The sequence below is a fragment of the Oryza glaberrima genome, chromosome 9, assembly GCF_000147395.1.
Source record: "Oryza glaberrima chromosome 9, OglaRS2, whole genome shotgun sequence".
Lineage (NCBI taxonomy): Eukaryota > Viridiplantae > Streptophyta > Magnoliopsida > Poales > Poaceae > Oryza > Oryza glaberrima.
In genome coordinates this window covers 21,459,507-21,473,771 of record NC_068334.1, presented here as the reverse complement: position 1 = coordinate 21,473,771, position 14,265 = coordinate 21,459,507, and the positions used below count along the sequence as shown (strand labels likewise).

Here is a 14,265-nt window from a genome sequence, read left to right as displayed (position 1 = left end):
TAATACAAAGTACAGTCCATATCCTAACGGAATATGGGATTACAGATAAAATACAATCGTAACCGACTAGGATCCCGGGTATTTTCTTGACATACAAGTTTAGAATCTAACCCGAGTCCTCATAAAGATATTCTATCTATATTTGGTACTATATATCCGACTAAAGTATAACTGCCATGTAGATATGGGGTAACCATAATCTCCACGGACCATATCGACGTCTGCTTCGTGCTTGACTCTCTCCTCCCTCAACCAGTAATTACTTCTCTCTTCGGTCAATTTCCATTTTCATCCCGGTCAGACCTGGTCAACCAAATACTACTACTACTACATCCATTTACAAAGAGTAGTGTGATCTTACATACATGGATAAAATGTATGATGAAACATCCATGATAAGAATTGATCAGGCAAGCAAGCATATACTCAACCATGATAAGAGTATGATGTAACATCCATGATAAGAATGTACAGGTTAATTAGGAACAGGTCGGCTCTTGCATGCGACATGCGTGTCCGAATGCAGCATCCATCAGCCTGCCTACACCTGTGACCTGCAACTGTACCCATCGACACCTGGCTCACTTCGTGATGCCCATGATGGATGGATGGATGGATGCCCCTTCAGTTTTCAGATAGCAGGAGTACTTGCTCCAATTCAATCTGTTCCATTCCTTGCATTGCGTGGTCCATTCACACGATCGATCGTGGCCATTTGATCCTAAGATAATCATCATGACATGACAGTCGAGTTTTCCTTGTTGTACTTGTACTTCTGTTTATTGCAAAACTTAATAAACGTTTTGATGCAAACAATTATCTTGATTAATCAAGTGGAAAGCCATCCTTTTGTTTTTTGTTTTTTTTTTGCAAGGAAGAAAAAGAGGTTCCTGGCTGCCACGACGCAGATGACTAGCAACAGCGGGTCGGATGGTAGTAGTGGTTATCTGGTCAAATTGCACACACATGCTCACATTAAATGCCTTCTCCCCCAACCAACCATACCTTGTATCTGCTCTTCTACCCCGATCGACTTCAATTGCATTTGCATTTGCAATTGCAACTTCACCTGAAAAAGAAAGGTAAAAATAAAGAGAAGAAACACGGTGATGCTGATGCATGGGCATAATCATGGCAGAAACATCCAAAACCACCAAGTCACACAAATCCGCCCAAAAGATGAGCCTTTGCCATTAAATTTGCCCTCTTTTCTTCTCTTCTTCTTCTTCTTTACTAGTAGCAAGTACTAGGATCATCTCGTGACATTCTTGCGCTGCACATGCTGCCTGCTGCAGACTCCCTTCCCATCCATCCATCCATCCATCTCTCCGAATTGAGCTCGCTGTCGCCGTCGAGCTGGCAGCAATGCGAGACTTCTCCTGCTTCGGCGACGGCGCCGTCAGCCTCGCGGCCTCAGCTGCCGCGGCCGGGGCGGGCGCCGCGCTCGACCGCTCGCTGCAGGCGGCCACGGCGACCGTCTACAAGGCCGCCTTGTCTTCGCGCAAGGAGATCCTCGTCAGGGTCATGTGGACCAGGACCGTCGCCGGTGCCGCGCCCGGCGGTGCTACTGGCCTCGCCGTCGCCGTCGACGAGGCCTCCCGGTCGTCCCCCTCGCCCGCTGCTGGTTCAGCTTCAGCAGCGACGCCTCGCCGGTCGGCCGTCGCGCTGGCGAGCTCGCCGCAGTTCCTGCACAAGAAGCGCGGGACCCGGTCGTTCGTCACCGAGGCCGGCACGGTGGTGGCCATCTACTGGGACATCACGGACGCCAAGTACCCCGCCGCCGGGTCGTCGTCCCCGGAGCCGACGCGCGACTACTACCTCGCCGTCGTCGCCGACGGGGAGCTCGCGGTCCTCCTGGGCGGGGGCGAGGCGGCGCGGGAGCTCGCGCGCCGCTTCGCCGCGGCGCCGCGCCGCGCGTTGCTGAGCCGGCGGGAGCAGCTCCGCGCGGCGCCGGCTTCCCCGGCGGCGATGGCGGCGGCGGCGGTGGCGCACAGCACAAGGTGCAGGTTCCGGGCTGACGGGGCGGAGCACGAGGTGGCGGTGGTGTGCCGCGGGGAGGAGTGGGGGACTCGGGACGGGGAGGTGGCGGTGAGCATCGACGGGAAGAAGGTGGTGGAGGCGCGGCGGGTGAAGTGGAACTTCCGGGGGAACAGGACGGCGGTGCTCGGGGACGGCGCGGTGGTGGAGGTGATGTGGGACGTGCACGACTGGTGGTTCGGCGGCGGTGGCGGCGGCGGGGCGCAGTTCATGGTGAAGGCGCGCGACGGAGACGGAGACGGAGACGGCGGGAGGGTGTGGATGGACGAGGTGATGGCCAGCAAGGGCCATCCTCCCGGAGGATTCTTCCTGCACGTCCAGTGCTACCGCCGGTGATGATCGGCGGCGCTGCCGCTGGCTAGAGATATGTCAATGTTAATGATGATTCTTTAATTAATCTGTCAAACTTTGCAACTTTGTTAAGGGACTTGAAGTGAACTTATTTCCTTTGTATCTTAGCAGGCCGGGTATATGGGCTGGAATAGAGGCCCATGCATCAATTAAGGCCGCAGTAGAGAGAGAAGCCCGCCAATTCCCCTATCGGACGCCGTCGGACTCGGACTCGATTCCGATTCCGATTGCGATTGAAGCTCTGTTCTTCTATTTATTGGAGTACTCCATGTGTGTAGATAGATAGCAGATAAATCCAGTCGGCTGCTAGCTGCTTGAAAGCCAGGAGGGGATCAGATCATGGCGCAAATGGGCATCATGTACGCCTCCCTGTATCCTCCTGTCCACGGCTGCTCCCTCGGCAAGAGAAAGCGGCGGCGGCGGCGGATGCCAAGATGGGTACTCCTCGACAAGCTCGCCTACTTCTCCGACGCCGACGTCCGCAACGCCACCACCGCTACCTCCAAAACAAGGGAGGGCCACGAAATCCAGGTGACCCTGTGCGCCGCCGCCCGCCCGCCGCTCGTCTCCTACGTGTGCGTCCACTCTCCCACCCTCAACCCCAAAACCGACGACTTTGCCATGGAGCCCCAGATCATCGCCGCACACGACGACCTCCTCCTCATCCGCCTCATCCTCGGCATAGGTAACAGGTTCACCGTATCCCTCGCCGACTACTACGTCTACCAGGCGGCCACCATTGCTGATGATATCCCGCCGTCTCTCACGCGCATCACCCATCCTGGTCCTATGATCACCTTCACTAACCACGAGGTCGCCATCCTGCACTATATCCCTGAAGCTCAGGACATTAACGAACCCCTCATCAGCAACAAACAACACTACATCGTCACCGCGCTTTCTGTCAACAGGTTTAGGCCACCAGGGGAATACGAGCTCCACCTCTACCACTCCCACACCCAGCAATGGAGCACCACCCACTTCAACCTTGGGGCAACAATGCCACCATTGCCAGGTCTCTCCTACTTCCACCATCGCACAACCAACGTCATCAACCTCACTCACCAATCTCCTGGTCTCATGGCTTTCGTCGACCTCTGGCGGGGCCTCCTGCTCATCAATGTGCTACAGCCTGCCGCGACGCCACGCTACATCCCGTTGCCACCACCGCCCAAGCAGGGTAAAGTCATTTCCGGAGCCGACCCAAAAGATGTTCGTGACATTGCCGTCGACTTACAAGGTCACATCAACTTTGTTGAGCTGGAGGTCGACGCCCTTCGACACAAGACGGATATAACCGGTTACATCTCTAAGGACTGGACGGTTGCCAAATGGAGCTGCTGCATCAATTATGAATCTGACGATTGCTGCTGGCACATGGACTACAAGCTCAATGCTTCTGACATCTCTCATCTGATGCCTCCTCAGCTACCCAACTACTGTCATCCCACTAAGCCATCCCCAACCTTGGAGAGACTCCACGTAGGTCATCCCTTGCTCAGTTTGGACAACAATGGCGATGATGTTTACTTCATGGCCAAGGTCGACCACCGTGATTACAAGGCATGGGTCATTCATGTTGACATGAGGAAAAGGCTCGTACATGAACCAACTGTTTTTGAGGGTGCTCCGCGTACTCTTGGCATAAGTCACACCTACATACAAACCGCCATCTCCAACTATCTACAACCTGCTCTAGGCTGCAAATAATTCATATTTTACAGCATCGTACGGTACAAAGCTGTGTGGAGTAAATCACTGTATAAGAAAACCTTTTTTTCAAAATAGGGGACATGCATGCATGGGGTTCCCAGACTAGTTTGAGATTGGAGAAGAATTAATGTGATTATTGTTGTTGCTACTAGTTTCTAAGGCGCGTGTGTGCCACTATTCTTACGTTTAGTGAGACTGTAATTCCTCTTTGTCTTTCAATTGCCTCGCAAAGAAAGGCCCAAAGGAAAATAACAATGTGACCTCTGCTTTAACAAGAGCACATCTTGGCTGGGTGTTATTGTTTTTCAGAACTAGAATTTTTTTCAAGTCTCAATGGCACACCGTTGTTATAAAGGGGTTTATTTCATTTGTTCGATTGATGTTTGCTGGGTAGTTCGATTCAGTGAGGTTCAGAGTTCAGATCAAGCACATCTATGATAGGTACTGGATCGACAGAGGTCGTTTGGAACAATACTTCGTTCAGAGAAGGATTAATGTTTCGGCACCCGACGCCTACAATAGATAGTATAGATACTGGCTGATCAATTGGTAAGTATCCTTGTTAGCTTACTTTTCGTTGTACTGGACTGTTCCGAGAGGGAATGCTAGCTTATGCTTATCAGATGCAGCAACTGAGGATGACCAAATCCTATATTTTAAAATCCTCACTATGCGCTACTGTACTGTCTTGACGACTGACGAAAGTAACTGGAGTCCTTGTTAAACAGTATCAGTTTGCTTAATTAACCATACATAAATGTAGATTTTTTATTTACTTTGTTATAGCATCTCCGTTTGGATGCATGCTCATTGTTGCTTCATGGTTTAAGAGCAAGGGAAAAGAGAGAAGGGGAAAGAAAGCGGGTCATGATTTTTTACTCCTTCAATCCTTTTCACATTTGCGTATATCAGATTGATAGTTGAATTGTCATGTAGGAGTATGGCTTCTGGTATACAAGCTGTCCATGAAAATAGGATCCACTTGACAATGATGACGAAAAAACACAAATTACACTGGGTTATTATATTCATACTGTGTTTTGAACATCTTCTTTTACAATGTGCAATACCATGGGGGTGAATTTGTCCTGCTCAAATGCAAAACTCGTTTCTAAATTTCCACTCTGCATTTGAATTTGTTAAGTTGGGATTAGCTTTCCAGTTACATGAGTTCATTTTCAAGTTTCCCATATTGGAATGTACACATTGTTATTCTGAAACTACTACATCTATGTGTCAAATTCATATAAGATGGATTACAACCTGGAAGAGAGTCAGCGAGTGACTGCACGTACCCGTTCGTCCCTGCCTCCTGCAAGGCGACCGCACCGCAGCCGTACGTCTTTGTGGGAGGGATCCGACCGAGCGAGACACGATCCGATTCGATTCGACTAGACAAACAGCGACCGGGCGCGGTGGCTTTCACCTCTCCTCCTCCTCACTTTACGGGGCACCACCGATCGATGCGACGCAATTCCCCTCGATCAGCCTCAGCCTCTCTCCCTACCTGACCCGACGCATTTCCCACCAAAATTACCTACCACCACCACCACGGCTAGGGTTTCGCCGCCGCCATGGACCTCCCCGCCGTCGCCGGCCGCCGCACCACCTCCTACTCCCTCCTCTCCCAGTTCCCCGATGACGCCGCCGTGCTCCAGCGCCAGTCCAGCGGCAGCAGCTACGGCGCCGGCAGCTCCCTCTCCGCCTCCAGCGACTTCCCCTTCCACCTCCCTTCCGCCGCCGCCCCCGCCGCCGGGGCCCCCGGGGGCTCCCCCTGCAAGAGCTGGGCGCAGCAGGCCGAGGAGACGTACCAGCTCCAGCTCGCCCTCGCGCTCCGCCTCTGCGCCGACGCTGCCTCCGCCGCCGACCCCGCCTTCCTCGACCCCGGCCACTCTGCCACCGCCACTACCGGGCCCTTCCCGCTCCCGCCCCCGACGCCTTCTGCCGATTCCCTATCGCATCGCTTCTGGGTGATCACCTCCATCTATTTCTTTCTAATAATCGTATATACACACATAGCTGCTCGATTTGGATTAGAGATCACAATGCATGATTGCTCTACCCGACCCATCCTAGCAGCTCTTTGATGTCCTCTTTTTAACATTTCAGGTCAATGGCTCGTTATCGTACAGCAATACCATACCAGATGGTTTTTACTTGATTCATGGCATGGACCCCTTTGTCTGGTCACTCTGCACTGATCTACTCGAGGAGAACCGCATACCCTCTATTGAATCACTCAAGTCTGTCCGCCCAGATGATTCTTCCATTCAAGCCATTCTCATCGATAGAAGAACTGATTTCGATTTAGGTATGCTCGAGAATTATGCTTCCAGCTTCTTGTCCAGTTCTGCTGACATGAAGGATGTGATAAACCAGCTAGCCAAGCTTGTGTCTTCCAGAATGGGGTGAGTATTGTACAACTAATCTACTCATCAAAAGTGTCTTTGTATCGTCTTGTTTCCGTGGTTTCTAATACTATTTATTTGTTTCAATCATCAAGGGGTACAACCTCCAATGAAGAGAGTTTTCTTCCACGCTGGAAAGAGTGCAGTGATGCTATCAAGTCAAGTACAGGGTCTATCGTTCTCCATCTGGGAAAGTTACCTATTGGTTTCTGCAAACACCGCTCTTTGCTATTTAAAGTATGTTTGGCTTCTCTCTCTTTTTTTCCCGTGTGTGTGTATGTTAAGTTACTTTCCTCTTTGCCCATTTGTTGAAATTTGCACAAATGAAAAACAGAACTGCAGCCAAAATTTAGCAGCTAATGATTAATCACATTTCTCCTCGGTCAGAATTCATGTAGAATCGTCAATACATAGCTTGGCAAGGATGAATAGTCATAATTGTATTTTACGTGTTTCCTACTTTGAGAGTTTTGAGTCATATCTTATTGAAGCCTGTATATTGCAGATGTTAGCAGATAAAGTTAATGTTCCATGCAGAGTAGTCAAGGGCTGTAAATACTGCAAAAGTGATGATGCCACCTCCTGCCTCGTACGCTTTGGGCTTGAAAGGTACATGCCTTGTGAGTTGTGAAGATATGTGAATGAGTATCCCTTTAATACCTTGTCTATTACCTAGTTTTGAGACACCAGCATTTCTCTACTCAGGTGATCTTACTGTCACATAGTAACCAAAGCGTTCTTGTAATATAAACCATGAACTTATGCTTTGGTGCCACATGGAATATTTGTCATATCAACCTGTAATTTTTGTAATGCTGATTGGTTGCTAGGATATTGACTTGGTGTATGTCGTAAATATTTCTTTATATTTTCATTTTGGCAGGGAGTATTTGGTTGATCTAATTGGGGATCCAGGCCAATTATCTGATCCTGATTCGTTTGTCAATGGACCCTACTCACTATCAGTGCCCTCACCTCTCCGGCCTCCAAAATTTAGGTCACTGGAGATCACATCAAATTTCAGCTCGGTTGCCAAGCAGTATTTCTCAGATTGTCACTCTCTCAATCTCTTATTTAACGAAGCTTCCACAGGTTTTTAACTTCATAACTTTTATCACTTCTTTTTTCTGAGTTTATCTCTTCACTGTTTAAGTGTCAATAGTGCTTCATCACATATATAATTTTCCATGAAGTAGTTGGCAATTCGTTATAGGCCAAAAAGAGGATTCTCAATTTCTCATCTAGGATAGTTAGGTCTATGCAGTCTATCAGGTGTAAAACAGATCCCACATCTCTTATGTTTCAGGTGCTACTAGTAATGCGGCAGTTGCTATGGACCAACCATATTCTACTAGAAAGCATGACACAAGGGATGACATTATGAGCAGCTGGGTGCCAGTAAAAGGTGATAGCTCATGACAATCTACTGGGATTCGTGAACAAACTGTTTCCTTTTGTTGACTATTATTAAATATATCTTCTTTTCTGAACCAGCTTATATCCATATAATGGCACAACAAAGTATGTACTCCAAAATTATCACTTTGCTGCCTAGGCTAGAAAGTCCGAAGATATAAACAGTTGCATGACCACTATACTTCGATGTGTGTGTGTGTGTGTGTGTTTGTCTTGAGTCATTTTTTTTTATGTAGGTCAAGCAGCTGTAAGCTCGGATGCTATTCTGCCAGAGGCTCCCCGAGAAGTTTTACCGCTTATTACTTCCTCCAACTTGAAAGCTGACAAAAAGAAAGAGTTTAAATTAATAGAGGGGAATCAGTACTTACGAAGTACAGTCAGTGATCTCTCACTTGCTGTGGATGATCTGATCATTCCATGGAACGAATTGATTTTGAAGGAGAAGATTGGAGCAGGTACATGCAAATAAAATTTGAAATTTCAGGAATTTCTATCCCATTGCCAAATAAAAGAGCATTTTCTATGCTCTTTCATACATACATACATACATACATATATATACATATATATATATATATATATATATATATATATATATATATATATATATATATATAATTCAGTGCACCAGCAATCTTAGCATTTTAGTCATACTTGTGTTATGGTTGACTTAACATAATTGCATGTATCTTGACTACTAAATGTACAACTTTGTGATGTTCATAGACTTACTTTCTTTACAGGTTCATTTGGAACAGTTCATCGTGCTGACTGGAATGGATCGGTATGCCTTTTGCATGTTTTATTTATTGATAATCCTCACTGAATTCCTAATGGTTCAGTGTTTTTAACTAAACGAGCCCTTTGTGCTGAATGTTTTGGACTCAATATTGGAATGAATAGGATGTTGCTGTGAAGATACTTATGGAGCAGGATTTTCATCCAGATCGCTTCAGGGAGTTTATGAGAGAGGTTTGTTTAACTTTTTCTTTGATGCGGTAAAGGCCTTTTGAGCTTGCTATTTCCAGTATTATGTTTCTTCATTCCTGAAAAATAGTATTATGCTTCTTGAATGAATGGCTACTAGCCACAATGTGTTGTGCCCTGGCCGTGTTTATGCATTTATAGAGCATCCCCATCCTTAGTACTCACCTTATGAGTTTCTTCTCATTGTTATAGGTTGCAATAATGAAAAGCCTGAGACATCCAAATATTGTTCTTTTCATGGGTGCTGTTACTGAGCCCCCCAACCTATCAATAGTTACAGAATACTTGTCAAGGTATGGATGTGAATGTGCCTTCAAGCTATTCCGTAAATTATCTCAATCATTTGATAGCAAGTTGGTTCTCTAGTTTAATGTGTCCAGCAAGTGATGCCATTTTTCATTGCAGAGGTAGTTTGTACAAATTATTGCACAGGAGTGGTGCGAAGGAAGTTCTTGATGAAAGACGTCGCTTGAACATGGCATTTGATGTGGTATTGTATTATCTCATATTCTCTTTTTTGTGACTTTTGTCTACCTGCTTTCACATGAACTTTTAACTCCCAAAACAAGAATTCATACTATTTAAGTAATCTCTGGTTGCTTGACAGGCAAAGGGAATGAACTATCTACATAAACGTAGCCCTCCTATTGTTCATCGTGATTTGAAGTCTCCAAATCTTCTAGTTGACAAGAAGTATACTGTGAAAGTATGTTTCATAACTTATACACCTGGTTGCAGCTAGACAGGATATGATAGTATGTTTTATGAGTGCATGAGTAGATGATTATAAATCACGTCGATCTTGCTGAAATTGTGGTGTTAGTTTTTGTGATGGATATTTGTGTGAACTTTTGGGTTTTTGCTGTACTACTGTACTGTACACAATTTTTAATGCGTTTTAAATCTTGTATATTTTTTTTTATGTTTTCCTTGTTACCTTCTGAGCAGAAGGATTGAGTTCTTCTAGTGAGTATTTGATAGGCAGCTAACTGATAACGGACAACACTTCTACTATTGAGGTGGGGGGGTATTTGGAGCTTGTAGTCATTTAATGCAGGATGCTTCTGCAAACTCAATAATATGGATAAATATATATTTATAAGTCATGATTTTCTGTAAACATATTTAAGGAAGTATGTAAGTGTGCTAAAAAAATGCTAACATAGCCATTGACTTGACATAGTATGTGATGTTCAGGCATGTTTCTTTTTTTTCTCCTCCTCAGAGGGTGTATCTGAGATGATTGTGTTAGTGCAACTATTTTGTGGATTGCTAAGGTGATCATTTTAAATATTATTAATCATTATATGGATTTGTTTGTAGCATATCTAATCCCAATTTCTTATTCCTGTCCACACTACATGTTATTGAATAAATCCCAATATTTTTCACTTACCTTTCACCCTTTCAACTTTTGTAGGTATGTGACTTTGGCCTTTCACGACTAAAAGCCAACACCTTTTTGTCCTCCAAGTCTTTGGCTGGAACTGTAAGTACCATTTCCATTCTTCAGAAGTTGATCCTTCAATCCCTTTTTCATTGAAAGTGTTATTCATCTTTGGCTTATCTTGTATTTTTTTTCATTTAAATATTAGCCCGAATGGATGGCACCTGAAGTGCTCCGAGATGAACCATCCAATGAGAAATCTGATGTCTACAGTTTTGGTGTAATCCTATGGGAACTTATGACAATGCAACAACCATGGTGTAATCTGAATCCTGCCCAGGTAATTTTTCCCTTCTATCTAATTTTTTGTGTCCATGCTGATGAAGTGATGCAATTAGTCCTTGGTATCATTCAATGCATGCATAACATATTTTTCTTATCTAGAAGCAAGTATACTACTGAAGTTATGCAGATCATTTTTTTTTTAAAAAAAAACTTTTAACATTTTACATGATGCTATGTTTTTCTGCAGGTAGTCGCTGCTGTAGGCTTTAAAGGCAGGAGACTTGATATCCCAAAAGATTTAAATCCTCAAGTGGCTGCATTAATTGAGTCGTGCTGGGCGAAGTATGCATTGACCCATCTATTTTTGTATATGAATCAATTCGCAAAGACATGCGAGACTAACGGCAATTTTGTCTGTTACAGTGAGCCATGGCGGAGACCTTCATTTGCTAATATTATGGATAGTTTGAGATCTTTAATTAAGGTTCCACTGCCGCAGTTGATTCGTTCAGACTCATAGCCATTTGTATATTGAAGAGTCATATCATGATTTGCCTTGATAAGATCAACATGGAGAAGTTTTTCAATATCTGACTTGCTTATACTTGGATAATTCTGACCACATTATTTGGTGCTAAGAAAATGGAGTCTTGATTTACATTTTTCAAGCAAAACAAAACGTACCTGGCAACTCCTGTCCATGGTTTCAAGGTATGTTGCTACTTGCAGAGTTTACCTTCAATGTAAATATATAACCAAGACCTTGCATTGGTACCACATCAGCGAATTGAGCTTAAATAAGGTTTTGGTTTCAATTGAATGCAGACTTGCTGATTAGTGATAAATTGTATCATTCGCAACCATTGAACTGGACAGTCTTTGTTATCTCGTCATATCCTTCAGTCTCAATTTTATCGTATTCCCCAATCTGTATAGACACATTGAAAACAAACGGATGAGTTAATATGTATCAAACGGTGTCTGCTGTCTAATTCGCTGATCCGTCCAATATTCCAATTATAATGTGTTCTAACTCTTCAGTGCACATATAAAATTTGTTTTGTCCAAGCTGAGTGCTGTTGCTGTTAGTAATATATCTGAGTGAGACTACAGTACCGTTGACTTTGGGTGTCATTATTTGAATTTACACGGCGTTGCTGTTTTCTGATTCTAAACTGATAGCATTAGTTATGTTAAGCATGGCAGTTACTGGCTTGTTATGGTCCGGAGCCAGGGACAGGTTACGGGGTATTAACTGGCCAGAATGATATGGATTTAAATAAAAAATATATTAATTTTTACATATGTAAATTTAGAATTATTCTGTCCGGTTGCCGGTTGCTGGCCAAACTAAGTTCTGTTCAGAATGGCTTGTTTGTGGCGACTGTCAGCTCATAATAGAACAAAAGGATTTCTATGTATAGTTCAATGGAGTGTGTGCTTGCCTACTGGGTCACCTTTATTTAAGAGTTCGTAATTTTGACCTTGTTGCTAATTGCAGATCTGTTGATATTCCTTGTATGAACATCTGGTTGGCCAAGTTATCCATGAGATGCAGCACTTCACTTGTCTGCATCCTTTACTGATAGAGATCTCCGACTGGCAGCAACCTTTGATAAGAACGTCATCCTTCCCTGTGTTGGTAGCTGAATCACATATTGGAAATGCATGCTGGGAGGTTCATCAAACTTGAGGATCCTGACTGTAAATTCTAGTCTCTCCTAGATGTCTATGTATAATGTTGACTGCAGTTAGCCATGATGAAAGTAAAGAGGTTTTTTTTTTTTGGCTTACACTATCCTAGAGCAGGTAGTACTGTACATATGCTGTACTAGTGCTCCTACATGTGTATTGCTTGTTGTAATGCACTGTGTTGTTTCATTTTTACTAACATGTTTAGTTTAATGCTCAGTTTGTACTACCTGTGAGGCGGTGCAATATTTGGCGGATAATCACAGGCGGAACTTGTGGGTTCGTCGGAGGCCAAATATTTGGACTGTCTCGTTGGGCGGAGAATTGTGTTCCTTGTCGGCCGCCACTGTCCCTCCTCAATCCGGCGACTCCGCTTTCCAAATCCCCCGCCTCTCCCAATCCGATCCCGAATGATTCCCCAAGGTGAAGGTGAGTGCTACTCCTAGATAATAACCCCGGAGTCGTCGGCGATTGATATAATAACAATTACTAAGATTGATTGATCATGGGAGGAGATGAGAGTGAGAGCGAGGAGTGGGAGGCGTTGGATAGGAACATCATGGACGCGTCGCTGCGGCCGCCGACCCATGGCCATGCCGCTACTGCCGCGACCACACCAAGCTCTTGGGTCCTCCTCGACTACGGGAGTGTTCGAGGAGAAGGAGATTGAGGAGATTAGGAAGATACGCAAAACGAGGTGAGCCATTAGCTCATGATTAATTGAGTATTAACTATTTTAATTTCAAAAATGGATTAATATGATTTTTAAAGCAACTTTCCTATAGAAATTTTTTGTAAAAAACACACCGTTTAGTAGTTTGAAAAGCGTGCGCGCGGAAAACGAAAGCCAATCTCCCATATCACCCCTAAACGAACGATGCCTACGTCGCCTTCATCTCCAACTCCAACCACCACGGCAACGCCACCACCGCCACGTCCAAGACCAGCACCGGCCACCCCATCGAGGTATCCTTCTGGACGGCGCCTCCGCCGCGCGTCTCCCACATGTGCGTCCACTGTCCTGGATTGGATCCCTACAAGTTCGCCACCGAGCCCACCATCATGGCCACGGAGGCCGACCTCGTCCTCGTCCGCGTCACCATTGGCCCTCGCGGCAACTGCTTCAATACCAAATGTAGCGACTTGTTCATGTACCAGGCCACAACCCCCACCCCCTCGCTGCGCTTGATCCCGCACCCTGCTGCTATCTGCAGCTTCTTCGACCGCGAGGTTGGCCTCCTCCGCTGCTGCGGCTCCGTCGCCTACATCGTCGCCGCGCTCTGTAACACCTTCCAATCAGGGTACCTGGAGTACGCCCTGCACATCTACCGCGCCGGCGCAGATGCTTGGACCTCCCATCCACTCTCCCTCCATGGTTTGGTCGATCCAACATCATTCACCCATGTCAATACCAACACCATCACGGTTGGAGGGGAAGCTGGCACCATGGCCTGGGTCGACCTCCACCGTGCCATTCTCTTCTGCGACCTTCTTCCCTGCCCACACACCCCTCTGCTCCTCCGCTACTTCCCGCTGCCGCCACCACTCAGACTCAGTGCACACACCAAGCTGACAGGATGTCCAAGGTTTAGCCGCGACATTGCTCTTGTCCAAGGTCGATTCAACTTCACCCAGATGCGAATTCATGTCAAGCCAGGCTCCATCACCAACGGCACATACATCTCTCAGGGTTGGACTCTTGCCACTTGGAGTGCACCAGCCACCAATCCTTGGAAGCAAGGGTGGCGCCAGGATTGCAACCTCTCTGCTTCCGATCTCTCTGTTGATGCCAACACCATGAATTTTCAGTTACTGCCTAAGCTCTCGGATCACCAACAGGGCACACCTCAGCAAACCTTGGAGAGACTTCACGTGGGCCATCCAACGCTCAGCTTGCAATCCAATGACATTGTTTGCCTCATGGCCAAGGTCGACCAATGGGACGACCATGCTTGGGTGCTTGCTGTCGACATGAAGAACAGGAGGCTA

General features: G+C 46.0%; 3 protein-coding genes across 4 annotated transcripts; all 3 read left to right on the top strand.

Annotated features, from left to right (window-relative positions):
• The first annotated feature begins 1,365 nt into the window (after positions 1-1,365).
• On the top strand, positions 1,366-2,373 carry LOC127783853 (uncharacterized). Its single transcript, XM_052311000.1, has one exon. It carries the CDS (start codon positions 1,366-1,368, stop codon positions 2,371-2,373), a length of 1,008 nt encoding a protein of 335 aa, XP_052166960.1.
• Positions 2,374-2,726: 353 nt separating this feature from the next.
• Positions 2,727-4,375, top strand: LOC127784221 (uncharacterized). The gene has a single exon (XM_052311408.1). It carries the CDS (start codon positions 2,728-2,730, stop codon positions 4,096-4,098), a length of 1,371 nt encoding a protein of 456 aa, XP_052167368.1. The 5' UTR covers position 2,727; the 3' UTR covers positions 4,099-4,375.
• A 1,179-nt stretch (positions 4,376-5,554) lies between these two features.
• LOC127783577 (serine/threonine-protein kinase CTR1-like) lies at positions 5,555-12,495 on the top strand. 2 transcript variants are annotated; one of them, XM_052310765.1, is made up of 18 exons: positions 5,555-6,071; positions 6,211-6,509; positions 6,605-6,746; positions 7,015-7,118; positions 7,393-7,601; positions 7,816-7,914; positions 8,004-8,030; positions 8,162-8,380; positions 8,669-8,709; positions 8,829-8,897; positions 9,105-9,205; positions 9,318-9,402; positions 9,520-9,618; positions 10,333-10,401; positions 10,508-10,639; positions 10,832-10,926; positions 11,008-11,295; positions 12,086-12,495. In XM_052310765.1, the coding sequence occupies exons 1-17, from the start codon at positions 5,676-5,678 to the stop codon at positions 11,102-11,104; spliced, it is 2,283 nt and encodes a 760-aa protein (XP_052166725.1). In that variant the 5' UTR covers positions 5,555-5,675; the 3' UTR covers positions 11,105-11,295; positions 12,086-12,495. The 2 variants fall into 2 exon arrangements, with proteins under 2 accessions (XP_052166725.1, XP_052166726.1); XM_052310766.1 differs by lacking the exon at positions 8,004-8,030 and having other exon boundaries at positions 5,556-6,071.
• Positions 12,496-14,265: the final 1,770 nt, after the last annotated feature.

What these genes read in the sequence shown, in the direction of transcription:
- LOC127783853 (XM_052311000.1), top strand. Translation starts at nt 1,366, where the DNA reads ATGCGAGACTTCTCCTGCTTCGGCGACGGCGCCGTCAGCCTCGCGGCC.
- LOC127784221 (XM_052311408.1), top strand. Translation starts at nt 2,728, where the DNA reads ATGGCGCAAATGGGCATCATGTACGCCTCCCTGTATCCTCCTGTCCAC.
- LOC127783577 (XM_052310765.1), top strand. Translation starts at nt 5,676, where the DNA reads ATGGACCTCCCCGCCGTCGCCGGCCGCCGCACCACCTCCTACTCCCTC. An exon ending in CTTGTGTCTTCCAGAATGGG is followed by an intron (nt 6,510 to 6,604) that starts GTGAGTATTGTA and finishes TCAATCATCAAG; the next exon opens with GGGTACAACCTCCAATGAAG. An exon ending in GTGCTGACTGGAATGGATCG is followed by an intron (nt 8,710 to 8,828) that starts GTATGCCTTTTG and finishes TGGAATGAATAG; the next exon opens with GATGTTGCTGTGAAGATACT.